Here is a 25,303-nt window from a genome sequence, read left to right as displayed (position 1 = left end):
TGTCGCCAAAGTCTCCAGTAGCAGAAAAAAGTTCACTAGATTTGGCACCAGCGGGTTTTCAAAATAAAAATGCTAGAGGGGTCTGAAAAGTGAAAAGCACAAAGTTGGCAGCAATGCTCTTTACATTGTTTATTTTCAAATAGTTTGCTGCTTTCTGTTCGGAAATCGCTAAAAGCACGGAACTCAGCTTTCAAGTCTGGTGATAAGGAGGCACTGAGAACAGCGTGTGCCAACTTAAACCGTACCATCAGATCAGCGAAGGGCCTGATAACTCCCATCATGATGAAGTGCTTCCAAAGGCTGGATAAAGAACACATCGTCTCCAGTCTGCCGCTAACATTCAACCCCTTCCAGTTGGCCTACCGATGGAACTGCTTCACTGAGGACGCCATCTCTGCGGCTCTCCACCTGAGCCTGGAGGAGAAGAACACTCATGTGCGGATGCTGTTCCTGGACTTCAGTTCAGCTTTCAACACCATCATCCCACAGCATCTGATGGGCAAACTGGAACAGCTGGGCTTCAAATACACCCCTCTGCTATTGGCTGCTAGACTTCCTCACCAACAGACATCAGTCAGTCCGGGTCGGACAGAACACCTCTTATGTCATCAGTCTAAGCACACAGGCTCCCCTCAGGGCTGCGTCCTGAGCCCCCTGCTGTTCACCCTGATGACACATGACTGTGTCCCCAGGTTCACCACCAATCACATGGTGAAGTTTGCAGATGACAACGACCTGGACTACAGAGAGGAGGTGGAGCAGCTGGTGGACTGGTGCAGAGATAACAGCCTGATCCTGAACCTGGAGAAGACCAAGGAGATCATGGTGGACTTCAGGAAAAACCAGCCTAACCACGCTCCACTGCTCATCAACAGCTCAGCTGTAGAGGTGGTCAGCAGCACCAAATTCATCACACACACCCTCACCTGGACTGGAAACACCACCTCACTGGTCAAAAGGCACAGAAGCGCTTAGAGGATGAGGAGAGTCCACCTATCCCCCCCCCCCCCCCCCCCCCCCCCCCCCATCCTCCCCACCTTCTCTAGAAGCACCACAGAGAGCGTTCTGACCAGCTGTCTCACTGTGTGGTGTGGAGGCTGCAGCGCCTCAGACTGCCCTCTGGGAAGAGGCTTCGAAGCATCTGATGCAGGTCCAGCAGATTCCAGAACAGTTTCTTCCCCACTGCCATTAGACTGCTGAATGTTTTGTAAAATGGGTTATTTTATTTATATAAAAAAAGTGTTAGAACTGTTTTGTTTTACTATGTATTTATTACTGTTTTAAGGCTGCACTTTAAAAATGAAATTGTCTAGAGCGGTTTTACACAAAATTTATTTTTGTTTACACTCCTGTATACAAAATGACAAAATAAATCTGTATCGGTCTAAATGGACTGATCCACACTTAATATTATGAGTATTCTGATGGAATTTTAGTGAAAGGATTTTTATCAAAAACATAATGAGCACAAATAAGGAATATTTGTTTTAACCATACATGCAAACAGAGTTTTCTGGGACCCCAGGAACTTGGCAACTGCCTAGTATTCCCTAATGATAAATCCCCTCCGGTGGACCGGTTCTTTCAGTTCAATTTGCATGCTTTCTAAGCCATAGAAAGGCTTTGTTGGTCCACTCTATAAAGCTTGGAACTCAACGCTAATCCAGACATTTTTAATTGAAAAAGCTTCCTGGATGGGAAGTGAAATGTCTGGAAACAAAGTCCAGTGGTTTATTTTTAAACTATTTAACTTTATTAGAATGAAATCTATTTATTCTTTCTCTATTCATCTCATCAAATAAATTAGAAAAAAAAAGAAATTTCATGCGGCCATAGAAAGCTGGGCTTTTTTTGCACCTGTTTTTCCTGATTACAAACTTTGTAGTGAAATGATTTACAATTGAGCCAAAATCAGCTGGAATGTGTCATCTTGTCTATAGCACCATCTTCTGGTGAAAGGCTATGATTGTTTTTAAAAATCTGAGCTTTTATTTGCAGAAATGTTTATTTTACTCTTAAATTTTAAATACTGCCCAAAATAAAAGCAGAATAAGAAAAGTTTGTTCACTTAATTAAAGTGTAGTCTCAGAGCCTGAAGGAAATCTGTATTTTAACCTTCTTTTATTTAATTTATTCTGAATGGGGAAATAGAATAGATGGTAATTACCTGTTACTGGACTCATTTAAAAAAATGTTGGTTACAATAGTTGTTTTATTTACTAAATATTTTCGGAATAATATTCTTTCATTTAAAAACCTGTTATGCCACAGACTAATTTCCCTAATGAGGAGAAGAGCATTATTAGAATAATAGGAGCGCCGCACTGATGGCAGCTTTGGTAGACTGGAGGTGCCTCTTATTTAAAGGACAAAGGCGCTTTCACGTAGGGTTTCTAATGCACACTTTGCTCAGAAGCATTTATTAGAATATTTTCTGCAAATCATCACCAACTTATACTGATTTTAACTCCAGTTCCCATTCAGACTGCGCTCACAGCTCAATGAGCGAACGCCTGGACAGCAAACCAGGACAGAGGATTGAAGGGGAGCAATGTTTGTTATCAGAGAAAGGCAATGGTTAATGCAGCATATCTCTGCAAACTTAGTGCTGTTTGCAGTGGGGATTTACTATTAGGCAATACTAGGCAGTTGCCTAGGGCCCCAACGTCCTGGGGGCCCCAATAAAACTCTGTTTACATGTATGGTTAATACAACTATGCCTTATTTGAGGGGAAAACAGAGAGGAAAACAACAAGAAAAGGGACAAGAATAGAGGGACAAACCTAGAACAAATAATGGACGTCTATTCTATTAACATTTCTCTATCTGGCTAATGGGTCTGTTTATGTGTTGTCTGTTCAATTCAGAGGGGCCCCTGCCTGTCTTTGCCTAGGGCCCCAGATTTCTTCTTAAATAAAAAAGTAATCCGCCCCTGCCAGGTGGTATAAATTGAATATGACTGGAAACCTTTTTTTTGTAAGGATACAAAAAAAAGTATTGATCTCAAACAAAATCAATCCAAAGAAGACAGAAACACGATTCTCATGTTATAATTTTATATAATAATGATAAAAAAGTGAGACAGTAACAGAAGGAGCCATGATCAGGGTCCCCTGCTACATAGCTGCCCAGCACAGTAATACTGTTAGAGATAGGAACATATAGTGCTGGGCAAAAACAACACACTGAGTACAAACATGGAACTAAATCATTTCAACATCATGCAATCATAAAAAAATAACAAACAAGGGACAATACAGGTCATTATCAGATATATATAAAATACAGACACTTCTAAACAAAAATAAATGTATTGCATCTTCAATAATACTTCATATAAGACACAATATGCACAAGGCATACTGTGAAAAAGATCTCCACCCTAAATCTGTAGATCTAGCTGATTGCCCTTTTTTATTTCAATGGCTTCTCATTCATAATATCCCTTCAAAGCTTCTCGTGTGACACAACAGAACCATTGGTTCAGCTTTTAACTTCATGGTGGAAGAAGAAGAAAGTCCTTTGTTTGAAGTGATGCTCATATTTCCTATCAGTCTAAACGCAGTTCTTGTGGTTCATTTTCACGAGCTTCATATTAGACAAAAGGTTAACAGGTTTGCTTAGAAGAAAAGCTCTGAGTCATGATGGAAAAACATTTATCCAAGCCTCCATTTATCCCCAACTTCCATAAATGTTTCCTATACCTGCACTTCCTGATCAGTTTAGATTAGCACGGAACAACAGCAGTGCCACAAAAAAAAAAAAAAAAAAAACACTGTGCGAAAATAAACCCTGAAAAATAATTTAATGTGTAATTAAAAAGACAAAAAAAAAAAATACAAGATATGAATACTTATAAGGGAAGAGGAGAACAATAAGGATATTAGTCTGTGAAAATAATTTTTCTGTAAAAACAAACGACATAGACAACCATAAAGAACGGTGAGACTTCTAATATATAAGGCATAGGTAGATTATTATGAAAAGCTGATCAATTAAAGGACGACCGCTACGCAGCTGAGCATTATGCTACGCTCACACCGGACACGTTTTGATTAGCAAAAAACTTCTGCTGCTTAATTTTTGATGCTAGTCCACATTAAGGTCAGATGTGCCTCAAGAGAATCTTTGATGCGGTAAAGTGTGTCCAGATGCGTCTGATGCTTCTGCTGGACCTTTGCTTAACGGCAGAGAGCGGCTTTGCTATATTTGCTGTGATCAGTTGGTAAAAAGTAGTATTAATATATTTAAGAGTGAGAAAGTGAAAACTTCATCGGTGCAGTAAGTCCATCCAGATTACCATCCTGTTATTTGGCGGTCAGAGCCGCTCAGACCCTCTCTCCCTCCCCAATATGGCTCCTATCTTTCCACAGAGATAAAGGTGGAGCTATAAGGGAACCTCCTCATGGTGGCGCCCTTGGCAGCTGTAAGGAAACACCAATGAAAACATTCTGTGGCACGCATGGCTATCCAGTGGCGCCTCCAGAAATGTTTCATGGGGGGCCAGATGGGGCCACTAATAATCTTGGGGTGGCACACTGAAGATAAAAGCCATCATTTCAGGGAGGGAAAGGGTTTCTACTATTTTGATACACCTGCCTGTAGAAATCATAACGACTTAAGCAAACACCTTCTCATATCTTGGTTTATTGTATGAATTTTAATGTTACGTTGGCTGTGCATAATGTATTAAATGCTAAAAAATGATGCTACTGCAATTTACACTGGCTAGTGGGGTGGCCAGGGCATTGCACAGGGTTGCCGTTGCCACCCCTGGCCACCTGGTGGAGCCACTGCCACATCCAACCAAATGTATACAAGTTGTAGTTGAAAATAAAGAAATTGATTGATTGATGGATTGACACCGGCGGTACGCTGTCACTGGGAATCCCCAGCAGCAGCTGCCTCAGGCCCGCTCACATCTTGGGGATTTCCCCTACTGTTGGTGGTGGCTGGTTTTTCAGGTATTTTAACATTCTAAGTTAATTTAGGCGTCAATAAACTGTTTCAGAGGAGTGATCATAGTGATCTGCATCAGCAGTGCTGTGTCTGTTTCCCTGCCAGCTCCTAGATCAGCTTCTCTGATTGCTTGATGGGGCGCGGTGAGCAGCAAAAGTTAAATTTTTCCAACTCCAGCAGCTGCTGCTGCTGCTGCTTGTAAAGCGCATCACGCGCGTCAGATGCTCAGAAGCTCATGAGGTGCTGCTTCAGCTGCTCTAGATGCGCTGCAGGACCTTTTGATGCTCATCAAGCACAGACTTTGCGTGAAAACCGGCTGCTTCTGCTGCAAAGCGTGTTTAGTGTGAATGTAGCATTATACAACCAGCCAGCCTCATGCAGTCTGAAACCCATCCAATGAGCTAGCACAGGCTGCTTACTGACAAACATCTCATTTCACCATATTTTTGAGAATAACAGCCGCACTTGGAATAAAACATTGATTGAAGAGGGGAAAATGTAGAGTGATTATCAGCTCCAAGGGCGCAGACAAATCCAATTTACATTTTTTACCTTTTTTTTCACAGTGATTAAAAGATATACATTTTAATAATGTCTTTTTTTTAAACAAACAAAAACTCTTTTTAGAATACTGAGATTGAGCCAATGTTTCTATTGACATTTTTTTTTAAAAACAGCCTTAACAATGAGTTTGTTAGTAGGTGTCATTTTAACGGTATCTTTCCTTACATAAGCTGTTATTTTCCTTACGTTAAAAAACATGTTGACACATTCTACATCCTTTAACTTAATCTACTTTCATTTAAAGCTACAGTGTGTAATTTTCAGCGACATCTAACGTCCAGACTGCAGACCGCAGCAACATGAACATAGTTATGTATAATATATTACATTTCTGATTGTATATCCCTGTAATTATTACACACTGTACCTTTAAGCTAATTGTCTAAATTGATAAATTTATTTTCCTTTTTTTATCTGGTTAGATTGTCTCGAGCTGATCTGGTTTTTATATTTCTACTCTATTGCTCTTTGTTGTGCCTCACCTTAGTTTCTCTGAAATGCGAGATTTGCATGAAATAATAATGAAAAGATAAAATTTTAAAAAAGGAGGTAGTTCGGGAAAATGACCACCTGGAAAGTAGAATCAGAAAATCAAAACAATCTAGAAATAACAAAATAATATTCAAAGCACATAAAAATATTTTTTGATTGTTATACGTCTTTATATATAATTATTTTTTGTACTTACTCTTATTGCCTATTTAACACACCTGACATTCTCGTAAATACTGAGTTAGGCTTTTACATTGGTTAACCTTCAAGTTACGACACTTACATAGAACGTAAAGTGCTGTGAATCTCGTGTAATAGTGTATAATTGTTGTCATTAAAATCTAAATCACTGGTCACTAAGGTCATATGCCCAATTAGCCATATTCTGTATTTCATTCATGGCCAATCTGCAGAATCTGTCTGGTTAGAACATTTTTCCTTCCTCTGAACCTCAGGCTTAAGCCGGGTGTACAACGTACGATTTTTTGCCCTTTCCGGGCTGATTCTACTAAATATTTCCATCGGGCCAAGTTTTAGCCTGATCTTGCGTCCTGCGTCGTGTAGCATTCAGGGGGTAACGAGGGGCAATCAGCCTCTAATGACCACCCCCCCATCAGGAATCGTAAGGTAAGCAGGAAATCAAACATGTTTAAAAATCGGCCATCCTGAGATGTTGGTGAACAAATCCTGCTGTTGAAGCAGAGCTACGAGTCCGACGTGCGGTTTTTAGATGTATGGCGTGAGCAGGTAGATCGCATCAGAGAATCGGCCTGCGCAGTGTGAGAACATACATCGTAAGCTGTGAACTTTTAAACTGTTTGCCATTTTGCGGTCTGCTGTTTGGTCATATAGTTTGAGTTGTAGCTGCGTGCATAGATTGAAAACATGGCACAGTACATGCCCGCCTACAGAGGTGTTCTGTTTCTCCTTGTAAATTGGTATGAGATGAAGCAGACAGTGATCATAGCTTCCCAACACTCTACATGTCTCCTGAAGCTAAGGAGCAGCGGTCCACTGTGTTCCTATCTCCAGTGATGACATAGACTCAGGCTTCTGATGTTGAAGCTTGTGGTGGAATGTAATCACGAGCCAGAGCAAAGGAGGAGAACTATTTAGCTAAAGAAAATTAAATGTTCAGAAAATGAAAGGGGTGGATTCACTTTAGTGTGATATTTGTGGCACCCTCTGTACTCTATAGTTCACTTTTTGGATTTGATTGTTAAGGCTGGACCTGTTTATTGGACCAGCCACGTCTATAACACTGCTTAGGTTCAACGACTACAACACATGGAGCTCATGCGCTGTACACAAGGTCAATACTGATGTTTAATCACATAAAAATGTTGATTTGCTGCATCAACGTTAACACCTGTCAGGAAATATACTCCTGATTTTAACACTGTTGGTATAAAGCTAAATACTTCATAAAGATTAGATCCCCCCCATCCCCCCACATACTCTCCAGTGGGGGAGCTAGTGAGAAACTTATCACTGAATAATAATACTTTTTAAACAAATAATTAACAATATCAGTAACTTCTCAACCAGCTTGATTGTTTGGAACGCAAAAAAAGGGAATGATTGTCATAATTACTGCCATGTCCAACACCATGGCATCTTGGACATGCAAAGCATTAGTGCACTTTGGGAACAACTGGGTAGTGGTGGGGGTTGGGGGGTGCAAGGCACTTAAAGCTACTGGATTCTTGGAGCAGCTGTAATGATGAGAGCAAGGATGAACCAGAGGCTTAGGTGGACAGGTGAAGGCAGAGAGCCCCCAGAGTGGATGGAGGAGGCGTTGATCTCTGAGCTGAGGAAGGCTGACAGGGGGACGTGTGAGACCAAAGTGGGACTGGCATAGTTTATGAGGGAATCAATCTTCTCAGCCTCCTTACTGCAAGCCTCGATCTGAAAAACAGGAAGAGCAAGATTTAGATTCTTTATTAGACTTTGACTTACTTAGACTTAGACAACTTTATTATCATTTTGTACACACAGTGTGTATACAAAACAAAATTTCGTTCAGTACAGCTCTCAAGACATTTCCTAAAGTCCTCATTTTCTAAAGTGCAGCAGCGATAAAATTTTATGTTGCCATAGGTTGCTGCAGCCTTTAAGATGTTCCAGTCAGAGCGTTCAAAACAGTCTTGGAGTGTTTCCATGGCGCCCTCAGACCACACTCGGACCTCTTTAACTGTTGGTTTAGCCAGTGGCGGCCGGCCCATAGGGGGCGCTGGGGCACCGCCCTCCCTGATAAGAAGAGAGAAACGTAAAATATATTTTTAGAAATTAACTCATAAATGGCAGTTTTACTCTCTAGACTGTGTACCTATAAGCAAAACAAATTATATAAACTACATTTCCCTATCTACTGTCATTAAATTGTGGATTTCCACAGACAGACTCCTACCGTCTCTGTTCTGGGGGCGCTGATCAGACAGCCCCACATTTGCAGAGAATCTGTCAATCATGTACTATTGCTAGGTGAATTTAATGGCCAATCAGCGTCTCGGAACTTTATGGTCTTGGGGCTCTGAAAATACTGCGCTTTAACAGGCTTCTGAACCCAAGCGCAGGTGCAGACAATTAGAGGGAAGATGGCGAATGCAACGAACGAGATGCAGCTTCCACCAAATTCGGTGAGATCCTTATTTATCTACCCGTTTGCCAGAAGAACATCCCTGTTGTAGGATATGAACATTTCATGTCATGGTTATTGTGACTGTGACGAATCCACCTCGTCGCTTAAAACAACCTCTCTAACTTTGCGCGCCACACACACATTCCTGTTATACTGTGTTTGTGAGGACCAATACACTCGCGCTGAGACCAGTAGGTCCATGAACTTAAAACACACAAGCTGTTCCTGGTTCCTGCTGGCGTATTGAGGGTGCACACTTAATATTTCAGTGGGGTTAGCCGTGTGTGAGTGTGTGTGTGCGTGTGGGTGTGTGTGTGTGTGTGTGTGTGTGTGTGTGGGGGGTGTGGGTGTGTACGTGTTTATGCTACAGGGACTTGTCATCTTCAGTCTGGCTGCGTCTTTGCTGGGTTCAAACCCAGTTTAGTGTAATTGAATAAGTCAATGAATCTGTGTAAAAGAATTAAGTTGTAACAATTATTTGTTTTTGTACATCAATTGTTTGTGGAGGTAATATATGGACAAAACTGATTAATGAGAAGAAATCAGAAATAAGAGAGCCTGAGGTGAGGGGCTTAAACTATTTAATGAGGGCTGTGGGAAGAAAAGCGGCAATTTTTGTTTTCTGTTTCTTTGTTACATTGCTGGTAACTGGAGGGAGGCTGAGGCCCAGAGTATCTTGTACATGTTTAGTTTCTTTTGCACCCTGTTTTGAGTTTTTGAGCTCAATAAATCACCAACACCGGTAACCCGACTGAGCCTGGATTCTTGGAGGCCAAAGAACCCCGTCACAGTGACCCAAATCATGACTGTTACTGTTATTATATAGTAAATTAAATCATTACTGTTAAATTGTATGTATTGTCCAATTGTTTATTTGAATTCTTATTCCGGATTAGTTGGAGACATACACTAGGCTATATCAGCCCCACCAAAAATATTTTTCACCAGCCGCCACTGGGTTTAGCCCTGATCAGCTGGGGCTTATATGCAGGGATTAGCATGACAGAGATGATCTGATGACCCGAGGTGGGGGCGGGGGGCTGCTCTGAATGCATATTTGATGTTAGAGCAAACCAGGTCTAAAGTGTTTCCACCCCGAGTTGCAAAGTCCACATGCAGTGTTTCCCATTAATGAACGGCAGCCCGCCACAGTCTCGTTTGGGCCCGCCACAGTCTCGTTTGGGCCAGCCACAGTCTCGTTTGGGCCCGCCACAGTCTCGTTTGGGCCCGCCACAGTCTCGTTTGGGCCCGCCACAGTCTCGTTTGGGCGTGCCACAGTCTCGTTTGGGCCAGCCACAGTCTCGTTTGGGCCCGCCACAGTCTCGTTTGGGCCAGCCACAGTCTCGTTTGGGCGTGCCACAGTCTCGTTTGGGCCAGCCACAGTCTCGTTTGGGCCAGCCACAGTCTCGTTTGGGCCCGCCACAGTCTCGTTTGGGCCAGCCACAGTCTCGTTTGGGCGTGCCACAGTCTCGTTTGGGCCAGCCACAGTCTCGTTTGGGCCCGCCACAGTCTCGTTTGGGTAAGCCACAGTCTCGTTTGGGCCCGCCACAGTCTCGTTTGGGCCCGCCACAGTCTCGTTTGGGCCCGCCACAGTCTCGTTTGGGCCCGCCACAGTCTCGTTTGGGCGTGCCACAGTCTCGTTTGGGCCAGCCACAGTCTCGTTTGGGCCCGCCACAGTCTCGTTTGGGCCAGCCACAGTCTCGTTTGGGCGTGCCACAGTCTCGTTTGGGCCAGCCACAGTCTCGTTTGGGCCAGCCACAGTCTCGTTTGGGCCCGCCACAGTCTCGTTTGGGCCAGCCACAGTCTCGTTTGGGCGTGCCACAGTCTCGTTTGGGCCAGCCACAGTCTCGTTTGGGCCCGCCACAGTCTCGTTTGGGCCAGCCACAGTCTCGTTTGGGCGTGCCACAGTCTCGTTTGGGCCAGCCACAGTCTCGTTTGGGCCAGCCACAGTCTCGTTTGGGCCCGCCACAGTCTCGTTTGGGCCCGCCACAGTCTCGTTTGGGCCAGCCACAGTCTCGTTTGGGCGTGCCACAGTCTCGTTTGGGCCAGCCACAGTCTCGTTTGGGCCAGCCACAGTCTCGTTTGGGCGTGCCACAGTCTCGTTTGGGCCAGCCACAGTCTCGTTTGGACGTGCCACAGTCTCGTTTGGGCCAGCCACAGTCTCGTTTGGGCCCGCCACAGTCTTATATAGACACACAGAGAGAGAAAACAACAAAAAGATCTGTCAGTTTATCAGACCATTGGACAGCTGTACTTTCATACTGCCCGTAACCCAGTGCCATAGAGAGACAAATTGTTTATGTTATCGAAGCACGCGTCCCGCCCTCCTTTATAAAAATGCTGTCCCCGGCTGCCCGATTCGCCCGTGCAGTGTTACCAACTCAGCGATGTTGTCGCTATATTTAGCTACTTTTCAGACCCCTCCAGCGACTCTTTTTCAAAAAAGCAACTAGCGACTTTTCTTTTGGAGACTCTGCGGTGAAATCACGTATAGTTCCTACTCTTGTCGTCCAGCGGCAGGACCTGGCATGGGGCGCCTTCCCCGTCCAAACCCTGTTCTCCTGCTTCCGCGGGAGTCCCTCTCAGTGCTGCACTCAGAGCCACAGCAGGTTTACACTGAATGCAAGCCAGGGGGGCTTACATTCGGGGCGGGAGCAAGCAGGATGTACATGTAAATCGTTATTTGGTAACTGAATTTGAAATATTTTATCTTAAATAACGGCATTTTATACACGTAGCAATAGTCACTTAATCAACTTGTCCATTGTGTTTTCCTCTCTAAGATAATGATTCTAGGCTCCGTAGTGGACCACAAGGGAAAAAAGAAAAAGTAAAAAGAAAGTGGCCTCAAAAACGCACTTAAAGGTGAATATTGTTTTTTTACATTGGGCCCTTGACTTTACGTTATTACATCATGTTCTATGTTTTGTGTCATTTGGAGCCGTTCTGAAGATATTCTGTTAGGTTATATCCAAGTAACGTCATCCTATGGGCAACGACTTTAAGGCACAAACTAAACTGTTCATAATTTATTCTTTATGGTACGCCAGCATTCATAACATGTAGGAGAATCACTGTCCCCCAGAAATCAGTTATATTTTTTATATTTATATTTTTTTAAAACAAAGCAGCGCTTGTATGACGTCATCCGTGCGCCGGACTGGAGTTGTGACAGGCAGCCTGGGCCACAGGCGGCTACGCTCTACCCCTTCTATTCATTCGGCTAGCTAATCTGAATCATTCAATTCCATCTGGAGAGCGAGATCATCTGTGGTAGCAGCACTAGACATCTTCTAGGCATGTGAGGAAAACTAGCAGCAGTTCAGCGCACAGGATGGATGAATGGTAGCCGGCGCATGCTGATGACGTCATACATGCACCGCTTTGTTTTTCAGAAATATCAAATATATAACCGCAGATGTCTGGGGGACAGTGATTCGCCTACATGTTATGAATGCTGGCATCAAGGGTGTAACTTTGTAATGAAAGTTAGTGGGGACACTATAAGGCACAGGTCACAGATTAGCAGACCACGGTCCGGATCCGGATCCACCTGCTGGCTAATCCGGACCCAACCTGATTTAAAACATTTAAAAATTACCGCATGTTGTCTGATGACAGTGTCTAAAAGTCACTTGCTCCGCTTCTCCTGTTGCCCTGAAATCGTACAACCTCCACTCCGCCTCGCTGCGCTCCAGACCTCCTGCGTAAAGCAAAGCCTACAGCCTCCGCTGTTCCTCCCATATTGCTGCGCTCTGACTAATCCTCAGAGCTCGTGGAGAGCATGCACAACATTATCAATAAATGCAGGAGCAAAACATGCAGAAATGAACGCTTAGATCAATATGACATATTACAAAACTCGCCATCAGCATCCAGCAGATGTGCGGCTTCTGACGGAGATGAGAAATCTGCTTCCTGGTCTGTTGAAGGACCAATAGTTTGCATCCAATCTTTTAAATAAACTGTGTTAGTTTTTTGAAACATATAAGAATTATTCTCTAATTTGTTGTTACCGATCTGTTGTTACCATATTTTAATTTGACAAACTGGATCTTCTCGCTGTTCTTTTTCCTGTTTGGTGCGATTGTAATAGCGGATGTTGACCTGGCTGGACCGGAGCGGACCCTGAACATTTAGAGGATGTTTGGCTCAACCTGCTGCTGTGAAGCAGGATTCTCCACCATGAACAGAATCAGAAATAAATATGGATCCAGGCTCAAAATGAGCACCTTGATATGTGCTTGAGAATGGCTTAGTCTCCATTCAAACCCAGGTTTAAAGCCTGGCAAAAACAAATAAAAAATTCAATGTATAACATGGATACATAAACACCTCATTTTATTTCAGTGTTAAATTCTGTTTAAAGTAGCAGATCATTAAAAATGTCTCCAGGCCTTTACTGGTTGATGATTTTCTTTATGATGATTTTCGGACCCTGCTGATATTTAATTGGTTCCCCCTGCTATAAGGGATGATGGGATGGGATGATGAACCTGCAGTTACAGGATTTAAAGGCTTTTGTATTTAGCTACAAATGAGCCCAAACACAAATTTGAACGCCATACATTTATTCAGTGATTTCATTTTGCTGAGAATGCAACAGTAACAAAATAAAAATATTATAATGTACTGGTTCCTTTAAGTGGCTCTTTTGTAATGGCTCAGAAACATCAGCAACATTGATAACAAATAAAAACAATAAAAAAAATGTGACTGAAAAAAAAACTGAGATGTTTTGCTTTTTTTTAAACTAGCAAAGAACATAATATTTAAAGACCTGCTTTTGTCAAACTTATTGCATTACCATACTGATTTTCAAGGCTACTTTCACTCCTTTGCTTTTTTTTTGTTGAAAAAGCTCTGTATGTCTGACGACTTTTTCTGTGGCATCTTTTTTTGTGCACACATGAAAACCCCCGAGGGTCAAAGACTCTCCCATCACAGTCTCCTAAAATCCTGTGGAAAACACTGCACATGTTGGTAGAAACGAGGGAGCACAGACTTTAAATTAACCTGATTAAAATCTCCAGCAATGATGGGAGCTGGCTCTGAGCTCGTCTGCCTGGCTGTGTGTTTCCTGGATGGGGCCGCCTCTTACAGCTGCTTTTCTATCTCTGCTTCTGTCTCCTTGAAGCCCAGTCAGTCTCAGCAGATGGCCGCTCACACTGAGCCTGGTTCTGCTGGAGGTTTTTTCCTGTTAAAAGGGAGTTTTTCCTCTCCACAGTCGCTACAAGCATGCTTGGTGTGATGAATTGCAATCGGGTCAATGAGTCAATGCAATCAACTGGTTTTCCTTAGACAGAAAACTTTGTATCAATTTGACTGTATGATTTTCGTACTGTGTACTACTCGGTGTGGATAAAATGACAATAAAACGCTGTCTCTCTTCTCTATTATCTGGTTGAATTGTAAAACGCTTTGAGATGACATGTGTTGTGAATTGAAGCTATATAAATAAACTGAATTGAAATACTTCAACAAAATCTAAAAAAAAACAACTGAGGAGACTGTGCAGCCAGGACCACTTTTATTTCTGTGTATCTCTGTTAAGAATACAGACACTGAAACTACTCTGAAACATGATAGATACATTTTCATGTTTCCTAGTACATTTTGTAAATGTAAGCAGGTGTGTTGCACCGAAGGGCAAATATACCAGTTGTAAATGTCCAAAGGGCAAAATAAGTGCACTGCTATCCATAAGCAACATCCATTTATCCATATTTTGGAAATAAAGACTGCAATTATCTATTATCTTGAAGAACCATAAAAATAATTGCGGCATCTATTCGACATTTGCTAAGTACCGATCGTGACGTGGAAGTCCAGATGTGGCTGGTGCGATGTGTTGACATCCGTACGTTGCATTCAATAGTATCAGGTAATTTAGCCGGTCAACCCGGCTATGGTGTTCCCTGAGCTCACCACCTTATTTAGGTCACCTGCTGCAGCCAAAGCCTGCAAACGATACTTTTGGTCTGGCTTCTTTTCAAGCTGCCGCTCTTGACTCAAACCCTCTGCTAAATATTCTTAAAGTAGATAGACACATTTCAGATTCATCCTTCAAAACAATTATATTATCCTTGTTCACAGACACTTGCAGCTGCTTGCACTAATTAGACTATTAAATTTTTCAAAGTGCAGCCTTGATAAGGTGAGCAGCAGTGATAAAAAAAATATTGTGATGAAAACAGTAAGCTAATGTACTGCATTCATTGCGTCCCCATTCCTGAGTGGTTACTGGACTTGTCAGGCCGCCATTGTAAATAAGAACTTGTTTTTATTTACAAAGGCAGTGACTTGCTTGTAAAAATAAAGGTATAATAATAATAATAATACTAATTAAACCACTCAATATGAACCCTGAAATAGCAGGACTTATACATTTCTAAAAACAGTCAATGCTTATTGATAAAAAGACCAACTGTGGCATTTTAAACTAAATCATGCTGGGCTGATAGCTTTTCACTCTGCTTAACTAAACAGACGATGCAGAATAGTAATATATTCAGTGCTTCTAATAGCGACAGATGGCACATTTACAGAGAAAAGATTTGAATCCAGATGGAACATTGTATTTTGTCTGCAGCTAAAACAGCAGTCTGCCATTAGTGGTCCTCAGCAAATGTCACTAGAGATACAATTATCATTACAATTATTACCATTACTAGAACAGAGCTTTGTTATCTATTAGCATTCAAATGTTGTCTGCAGAACAATTATCTTTGTTTCTAGAGGGAAAACAGGAGTGATGTTTGACTAGGAGGACATAATAAATATTTTAACATTCTTAGATTAAGAACTTTCCTTAAAAGTCAAAGAAAACATTAAACTCTAAACCTAGGATCGTTTTGCTTCCCATCCAGGAAGCCTTTTCAATTCAAAATGTCAGGAATAGCTCCTCTGTTAAGAATGTTTTTTCTTAGAGAAGAAAGAACAACCTTAAACAGAGGAGGTGGACTCAGATTTCTGCTTTCAAAAACCTACAATCCAGCAATTGATGTGATTCCTTCCCACAACCCTCTAACCCAGCGCTATTCCTGACATTTTGAACTGAAAAAGCTTCCTGGATGGGAAGTGAAAAGTCTTCAAAATTAGAAACAAAGTCCAGTGGATTTTTTTTTTTTTTTTTTACTTTTTTGGAATAAACCCAGAATCCCAGGTTTTTTTTTGTTATATATTAGTAAAATGATGGGACAGGCGTGTCCTCCTCTCCATTTACCGTCACTATAGATTTTTATCCTAAGGAGAAGAATCAGTCACTAAACAGAGCTTGTTGGCAAGGCTGTTGTGCTCATGAGGTCGTTTGTCGGAAAAAATTGTTTACCTCCTGCTTAAACTCAGAGTCTTAAAAACGTCTGTAGAATCCAGACAGATCTCTGCAAACCCCCAGATTTATAAGGCGAAACACGAAGCCTGAGGATCGCTTCTTCATACCTCTACCCAATGTTGTTCAATAAGCTTTCTGATTCCACTGCTGACGTTTTCAATAGTTTTAACTGACTGCTGATGCTCACTGAACAGACTGAATGAGCAGCGTGAGTCTGAAAAAACTACTGCAGTGGACTGGCTAGCATTGTTAGCTCCAGCTACACCATGCTGCTGTTCTGTCAGACCAGCATACCCATAGTCAATCGAGACATCCAATTTGCATTTATGACTTTAGGTTTGTAGGAAAAATAGATTTTAAACTAACTCAATGGCAGTCCTTTAGTAATGTACAGAAATAGAAATGAAGAACAGATCGCCATACACTTCAAAAAACACCAGAAGGTCAGTAATTCATAATAATAATCAACAATTGGATGTTTCAGTGAGTGAGTGCTTGTCGCTATGATGCGTCTTTGCTCAGCAGCTTTGCTCGTTATAAACCAACCAATCAGCGTGAAGCTCATCTAAATATTCATGATCATACCATAAAAGGAAGAAAACCTGTTGCTTCATTCTAGGGCTTTTAACCAGGCTGCATTAGAGCTCATAGAACAGCAAATATGCCATTTTCAGCCCAATGTTACACACCCTATTCAGAGACCTTAAGGACCAAATACCCAATAGAATCATTCTATCACCTCCTTAACAAACTCTTAAACCCCTCTTCCCTTTTTATTAGTTTGTTTGTGCTTGTTTTCAGTAGCGTTAAGTGCATGTTTAATTATTATATATAATTATACTGTGTGATTAGTAGCTAATAAAGATACCATTCTATGTTTTCACCCATGGTCCTTTGTGTTTAATTTACACAGTGAATGATTTATAACTCAGAATGGATTAACTCCTCTTTTAGTAGCATCCCAATGAACAGAGACACATTTATTTGGTTGGTGATTATTGGTGACAATTATTGACAGTTATTGAAATTATTGATTAATCAGAAATAATCCAATTACTTCAGCTCTTTAGTTGTTAGTTGCAGCCCTAATAAATATATAGTATGACAGAGTATTAGGGGTAGGCTAGAAATTTTTTATTTGTATTTCGAGAATAATGTCGTAATATTATGAGAATGAAGTAATAAAATTACGAGAATAAAGTCGTAAAATTACGAGAATAAAGTCACAACGAGAAGAGTCATAAAATTATGAGAATAAAGTCATAACAATATGAGAATAAGGTTGTATTATTACAAGAATTAAGATGTGATATTATCAGTATACAGTTTTATTTTATGACAACTCTTACAAGAAGCACGTTCTTCCCTAAAATGAGGAATGTTGAGCATTAAGTAGCATCAGTTTGATAAATAAGGAATCTTAATAAGAATCTTTTAGCAGCAGCATCAAATTGGGCAGGAGGTCAAAGTGGACTCAGGTCGCTGATTGGTGGGCGGAGCTCGAAGCTTTCTTTCTGAAATGGGTTGTGGTATGAGGACTTCATTCTCGTTAATTTCAACTTCATTATCCTAATGTGATGACTTTGTTATAGTACCGTATTTTCACGACCATAAGGCGCACCGGACTAAAAGGCGCACTCTCAGTTATGTGTCCCATTTCTGTATTTAACACACACATAAGGCGCACCGGACTATAGGGCGCATTTTTTATATACAGGTACATGTCCTCTACTACCTTTAAATAGCTCTACTGCGTATTTAAAAATACAGCGGGGGCAAAACTGAGTATGACTGTGCTTTATTCATGTATTTATTACAAAGTATTAATCAAACCTGGCAGCTGGCCGTGAGACAGACACATCGCAGATGACACAGCACTGTGATCACTCCTAAATTAACTTAAAATCCTGAAACCTGCCGACGGAATATGTTCGCTTTTATTACCGGTATCCTGGTGCCTGCAGCTAAAATTATTTAGATGAAAAACACCTGCCAGCAGCCGCGGTGAGGCTGCTGTTGAAGGGATTTACTGTCGGTGCACCGCTGGTATGTGGGGGTCTGAGCGCCTCCGACAGAAATAGATAATCTGGATGAACTGACTGCAATTATTACGTTTTCAGGTGGACTTTCTCACTTAAAAACATATTAAAACTACTTTATTCCCACTGATCACAGCAAATATAGCTGCAAGATTTAGATTATTTAGATGAAAAAACACCTGCCAGCCACCGCGCTGAAGAGGAGGAGACCCGGCCCAGAGGCTGCTGTTGAATTAAGTTTTCAGGTAGAAAAACAGAGCGGGAGCAAAACTGAGTATGATTGTGCTTTATTCATGTATTTATTACAAAGTATTAATCAAACCCATCAAAGTCATCATCCTCTGTTATCCTCAGCATTCCTCTGAATAAAACAGCTGCGCTAAATCAGACATGCCAGTTTCCCCTTCTTCGCTGTCAGTCACTTTCCGTGCAGCGCAGCTCCTCAGAAATAATGCCGGCTTTTGCGAAAGCTTGAACAACAGAGCCAGCAGAAACGTTAGTCCAAGCATCTACAATCCATCCGCAAACGGTGGCGTAACTTGCCCGGCGCTGCCTTCCACTTATCCTGAAACTGTGGTCTCCGTCTGTCATCCATCGCTCCCACGCCGCTCGCAGCCTTACTGTGAACGGCCGCTTCACACCGATGTCGAGCGGTGGAAGTTCCTTTGTCAGACCCCCGGGATAACGGCGAGCACAGCGTTCATTTGATTCACCTTTTTTTCACATCGGCTGTGAGATGGGCACGCAGCGATGGTGATGCGTGGAAAAAACCACCTAGTCTTCTCACATACACCTGTCTCAGCCACGCATCCACCCAGCCTTTTCATTTGCGTTAATATCATATGTCATCAGAGCGCTGTCTGTCTCGCTGTCAGATCCCAGATCAGCTTCTCTGATTGGTTGATGCGGCGCGTCCAGCAGCGAAACTTCAATTTTTCCATCTGAGCAGCAGCAGCGCGTTGGCGGTGCGTCAGATGCTTAAACGCTCCCGACGTGCTGCACCAAAACGCGCTGCGGGACCTTTTGCTGCACCTATACGCGCGTCGACCATTGACTTTGCATGTAAACTCGCTGCTTCTGCTGCACCTGCTGGGTCCGGTTCACACCGATGTCGAGCGGTTGAACAGCGAGCACAGCGTTAATTTGTTTCCCCATGTTTTTCACATCAGCTGTGAGATGGGTACGCATGGAGTTACAGATTAATGGTGATGAGTGGGAAAAAAACACCTGGTCTCCTTACATTCAGCCACTCTTTCATCATCTCCTCAATGAGGTGGTCTCAAAAGTCGCAGTTACAACCCACATAGGGCGCACCGCACCATAGGGCGGACCGCACATTTTTAGGAAAAAAAAAGACGTTTAAGTGCGCCTTATAGTCGTGAAAATACGGTAATTTTATGACTTTGTCATCGTAATGTTATAACTTTGTTCTCATAATATTACAACTTTATTCTTGTAATATTACGACTTTATGGTAAAATGGTAAATGGCCTGTACTTGTAAAGCGCCTTTATTCAAGTTAGGAGACTAGACCAAAGCGCTTTACACTACATTCACCCATTCACACACACACACCCACACACTGATGGTAGCAAGCTACATTGTAGCCACAGCTGCCCTGGGGCTCACTGACAGAAGCGGGGCTGCCGTACACTGGCGCCACCGGGCCCTCTGACCACCATCAGTAGACAATGCAGGTGAAGTGTCCTGCCCAAGGACACAACGACACTGAAAGTCGGAGTCGGGGCTTGAACCGTCAATCCTTCGATTTCAGGGCAAACTCCTACATCCAACGCCACTGACTTTATTCTCGTAATATTACGACTTTATTCTCGTACTGTTACGACTTTATTCTCGTACTGTTAAAACTTTATTCTTGTACTGTTACCACTTTATTATCGCAATGTTACAACACTATGCTTGTAATATTACGACTTTATTCTCGTAATGTTACAACTTTATTCTTGTACTGTTACGACTTAATTATCGCAATGTTACAACACTATGCTTGTAATGTTACGACTTTATTCTTGTACTGTTACGACTTTATTATCGCAATGTTACAACACTATGCTTGTAATGTTACGACTTTATTCTTGTACTGTTACGACTTTATTATCGCAATGTTACAACACTATGCTTGTAATGTTACGACTTTATTCTTGTACTGTTACGACTTTATTATCGTAATGTTACAACACTATGCTTGTAATGTTACGACTTTATTCTCGTAATGTTACGACTTTATTCTCGTAATGTTACGACTTTATTCTTGTAATGTTACCACTTCATTATCGTAATGTTACAACGCTATGCTTGTAATGTTACGACTTCATTATCGTAATGTTACAACGCTACGCTTGTAATGTTATGGCTTTATTCTCGTAATGTTATCACTTTATCGTAATTTTATGACTTTGTCGTCGTAATGTTATGACTTTATTCTCGTAATATTACAATTTTATTCTTGTAATGTTATGACTTTATTCTTGTATTGTTATGACTTTATTCTCATAATATTACGAATTTATTCTTGAAATAAAAATAACAAAAATCCTCTAGCATGGCCCTAATACTCTGTTGTAAATGAGGTATTAAATATTTCATTTTGGCTAGAAATTGTTGGTGCCTGTTACCTGCAGCGGTGTTGGCTGATGGTCCACTGCTGCCACAAGGACCACCAGTCTGTTGTCGATGCTCAGGTAGCCAAAGACGTCACACTGTGGCACAGAGACGTGAAGACGCAGGATCTGCAGGATGTCGTAGACCGTCACGGGCTGGTTCTTATTCAGCTGCACAGAAGCACAATGGTTAGAAAGGGGTCCATTGGGTTTTTGAAAAAGCATTGGGTGTTTATTTATTTATGAAGAAAGCTGACAGGGCCTAACCAGAAAAGAATTTTAATTTTGCCTTAAATGCTGTCATTTGAAATATTCATGCGAAAACTAGGTCCAAATTTACCTCATGAATGAACTTTCATTAATGCAGCCAACTATTTATACAAAGACATCAAAACCAGGAAACAGGCTTCATATTAAAATGATGGTGTTATGAAGTGATCTCATATAAATAAGGAATAGATATTGCTCCTAATTTTTGACTGCTAAACTTTAAAAACGACAACTCATAGGTTTGGGATCTAGCCACAGTTTGTTTAAATGAATGAATAAATAAGGTTTAAGGGTTTAAGAGGTTCAAGGGATCAGGAACATATATATGACTCAGTTTGTGTGATTAAAAAATAAAAACTGAAAGAAAAGGAAACGGATGAACCATAGAACTGAACAGGGATTCCCTTCATACCTTTGAGAAAGTGTTCATCAGCTTCTGGCTCCAGAGGATCTGCAGTATACTGGCGCATATGGGGCAACAGGCTCCTGTAAATAAAGTTGGACATCAGGGGTCCTGCTCCTGTCGGCTGGTCTGTTATTACTAAAAAGTGATTCTCTGCTCACCAGGAGGAGTGATGGGGCGGCAGCCCTGAACAGATATCGGCGGGCAGGTCACCTCGATGCACACCCTATCTAGAATCATGCCAGACAGGGCCCCTACAGCACGACAGGGGCCCTCATAGTCCTCAGCCACACGGTCAGAGAATGCCTCACACACGGTGCTGTAGGTCTCACCGTTGTGACCGCAAACCTTTTTAGTTTTCCGGCAGGCATCCTGGGGACAGAGATTTTGTTAGCTTCTCTAAACTCTGACTGATTGCTTCCAGATAAGTGAAGTCTCTATTTACCAGAATAAATATTATATTATCTGTTTCTTTAAAATTAAAGAGTTTAACGTTTAAAATGTGTAATTAAAATATATATACCATGAATCTTATACTTTTTTGGTAAATAAAGGGCATGAAGTTACTAAAGAGTAGCTGTGCAACAGCATCTGCCTGAATTTAAAAACCATGAACTTAACACACAAACAGACAGAAAGAAATCTGTCGCATGGATATTTGGTAATAGGCAAGGCACATTTATTCATTGAGGGTAATATAACCTGACAGCAAAATATGTTTGCTTTTATTATTCTGGTGCCTGCAGTTTGGATTGCATACATGAAAACCGCTAAAATCTCCTTCCAGCCACAACGAACAGTAGCGAACAGTAACAAACGGGTGTTGAAGGGGATTCCCAGTGACAACGCTCCGCTGGTATGTGGGGGTCTGAGTGGCTCAGACAGCGACATAATATTTAAAGGCAGGACAAGGCAATACAAGGCATTGTCTATATAAAGACTCAAACTCACTGCGAATCCAGACATTTGAATTGAGAAAGCTTTCTGGAGAGGTAGTGAAACGTCTTAAAATCTTAGAAACCAAGTCCAGTGGATTTTTTTGAATTTCTTTTTACAGAATTAAAGGCGGGATGGTAATCTGGATGGACTGACTCTACCAACCATATTTTCAGGTAGACTTTCTCCAATAAAAATATATTCAAACAATTTTTTAACCACTGATCACAGCAAATATTGCAAAGCCACTCTGCAAATGAACACAGGAGCAGCCGAAGCATCAGACGCATCTTTACTCACTTTACTGGAAGCGCTTCAGGAGCATCAAAGATGCTCTAGAGGCGCGTCTGATGTGGACAAGCATCACAAATGAAGCAGCAGAAGCTTTTTTGCTGCTGCTATCGCTTGTGGTCTGAACGTAGCATTAGAGTTCAGACAGAAAGTAAAAACGGATGTAAAATTGTTAACACAGCACTGTTACTCTGTTCTATACGTAATGAGGTCATTTGTCAATGAATTATAACAAAAGATCAAATCATGATCTATATCTTGACAGCTGCCAGTGTAATTGGGAATGCTGAAGACTGTAATACATAAAAACCCATCCTAGGGGAGGTCAAAGTTCTTTGTAGTCTTATGGGGGCGGGGGGGGGGGAATTAACAATCGGGCAATACTAGGAAGTTGCCTAGGGCCCCAAGGACCTTAAATCTTTATTTACATGTATGGTTTATACAACTATTCCTTATTTGTGCAAATTAATTATGTTTTTGATAAAACTCCTTTTGCTAAAATACCATCAGAACTCTGATAATATTAAGTGTGTCTCAGCCCCCCCCCTTCAGTGTCCACCATATTGGATCAGTCCATTTGCTGCACATGTTCAGAAAGGTCCAAACAGACAGCAGCAAACCATTTGAAAACAAACCATGCAAAGAGCAGTGTTGCCAACTTAGCGCTTTAGTTGCTATATTTAGCGACTTTTCAGACCCCTCTAGCACTTTGATTTTAATAAAGCGCCTAGCGCCAAATCTAGAGATGTTTTTCTGCTACTGGAGACTTTAGTGACAGCATCTAAAAGCAGCGAGCTCTGCTCTCCAGAGCCAGTAGATTGGTAACCCCGCCTCCTGCTCTCCTCTATCTTGTCTGCTGTCATGATTCATGCAGCTATTATTTCATCCAAATGAAAAATGGAGAACAGAGAAGCAGATCATGGCTTGTCTACAGTGAAAAGAAGGACTGGGTTATTTACTTTGGCCTTTTTGGAAACACAGGAAGGAGCAATCAGCTAAGTGAGCTTAGTGCTTGGAAAAAATCTTTCATTCCTTTAGAGACAGCATGAAAAGTCAGCTGAGTACAAAACATAGAGAGGAAAACAAGAAGAAAAGGTACAAGAAGACACAACAGATAATGGATGTCTATTCTATTAACATTTTTCTATCTGTAGAATGGGTCTGTTTAATGTGTTGTCTTCTCAATTCAGAGGGCCCCATGCCTGTCTTTGCCTAGGGCCACAAATTTCCTAAATCTGCCCCTGACGGGGGTTATATTTAATTGCAGTGAAATGCTGTAAATGTTTAAGCGTTTTCCTTTAAACGCCCAGCAGGGCTTGATCCTCTTTCCAGCGCTTATTTGTGAGTCTCGCTCAGCTTTCTTGTGTTCTATACCTGGCAGTGTCCCATGTAGGCCAGCTTCTTCCCAGCCTGCTGCAGATGGCATAGACTGCGGTGCACCAGGCCGTCTGTGTCACAGGCCGGCTCCATGCTGCTTCTGTCACAGACCGCCGGTCGGCCTACGCACTCGTACTGCAGACAATCTGAGGTGTTGCTCAGACAAACGCGACGTCTTGGGACACACCTAACACAAACACATCAACACACCATCTTTATCTAATGTAATGACATCACAAAAGGGTTCTAGGGTTTATATCTAAGATGAATGTTCAGTTTTATCAAGCAGCGAAATGAATTACTTTATTTTTGGTATTCGCCCGTTACCTTAATGTATCTATTAGCATTGTTTGTTTTTTTCACATAGTCAAGATAATCCATGATAATCAGCAATTTTCAGCTGTGATGAAACAATGTTCATAATTATAAGGAAAATGTTATGCAACTGCAAACAAATTCTATTTGAAATGTACTCTATAGTAATGCTGTTATAGGCTTAGACTGCTGGAGGACATAAGGACCCCTTTTTCATCATTCTACTTCACTCTCTCTCTATTCTCCCACTCTGCAGAATCTCTAACGTTCTGCTCTCTCTGCTTTTTCTCATAGTAGCTTCATCTGGTCTGTTCCTGTTTGGCTGTGACTCCATCCATTTGCATCATTAGATAGAAGAAAAGCTGTATGTCAAATATATGTTTACAATCTCAGTTGCTAGGCTTTCCAAAATACAGTGGGGCCAAAAAGTATTTAATCAGGCATTGATTGTGCAAGTTCTCCTACTTAGAATAATGAGAGAGGTCTGTAATTTTCATCATAGGTACTCTTCTCAAGCCAGTACATGTCCAGACCCGCCTGAAGTTTGGCAGAGAGCAGATGGATGATCCAGAAGAGGATTGGGAGGATATCATGTGTTCAGATGAAACCAAAATAGAACTTTTTGGTGAAAATCCAACTTGTTGCGTTTGGAGGAAGAGGAATGCAGAGTTGCATCACAGAACACCATAGCTACTGTGAAGCATGGGGAAGGAAACATCGTGCTTTGGGGCTGTTTTACTGCAAAGAGGACAGGAAAACTGATCTGTGCTGTGGGAAGAATAAAGCAGGCCATGTATCGTGAGATTTTAAGCCAAAACCTCCTTCCGTCAGTGAAAGCCTTGAAAAGGAAACTTGGCTGGATCTTCCAACAATGATCCCAAACACACTGGTCCTGGAGTGGCCCAGCCCGTCTCTAGACCTGAGCCCCATAGAAAATTTGGTGGAGGGAGTTGAAAGTCTGTAATGCCCAGAGACAGCCCCCGAAACATCCCTGCTCTAGAGGAGATATGCATGGAGGAATGGGCCAAAATACCAGCTACAGTGTGTGAAACCTGGTGAAGA

General features: G+C 41.8%; 1 protein-coding gene across 1 annotated transcript in view; it reads right to left on the bottom strand.

The window, feature by feature from the left end:
• Positions 1-6,404: 6,404 nt before the first annotated feature.
• The window catches only part of reck (reversion-inducing-cysteine-rich protein with kazal motifs), a 74,024-nt gene continuing 55,125 nt past the window's right edge, over positions 6,405-25,303 (bottom strand). The window contains exons 17-21 of the mRNA XM_038301708.1: positions 23,924-24,113; positions 21,484-21,694; positions 21,332-21,405; positions 20,665-20,820; positions 6,405-7,923 (exon numbers count right to left, since the gene is read on the bottom strand). Coding sequence (XP_038157636.1) covers positions 7,711-7,923; positions 20,665-20,820; positions 21,332-21,405; positions 21,484-21,694; positions 23,924-24,113 — 844 coding nt within the window. The 3' untranslated portion in view covers positions 6,405-7,710. The remainder of the gene's footprint in view (positions 7,924-20,664; positions 20,821-21,331; positions 21,406-21,483; positions 21,695-23,923; positions 24,114-25,303) is intronic.

The sequence above is a fragment of the Cyprinodon tularosa genome, unplaced genomic scaffold, assembly GCF_016077235.1.
Source record: "Cyprinodon tularosa strain WSP-4 unplaced genomic scaffold, ASM1607723v1 ctg472, whole genome shotgun sequence".
NCBI classification, from domain to species: domain Eukaryota; kingdom Metazoa; phylum Chordata; class Actinopteri; order Cyprinodontiformes; family Cyprinodontidae; genus Cyprinodon; species Cyprinodon tularosa.
Note: the sequence above shows the minus strand (reverse complement) of the source record. Positions and strands in the feature narration are given on the sequence as shown.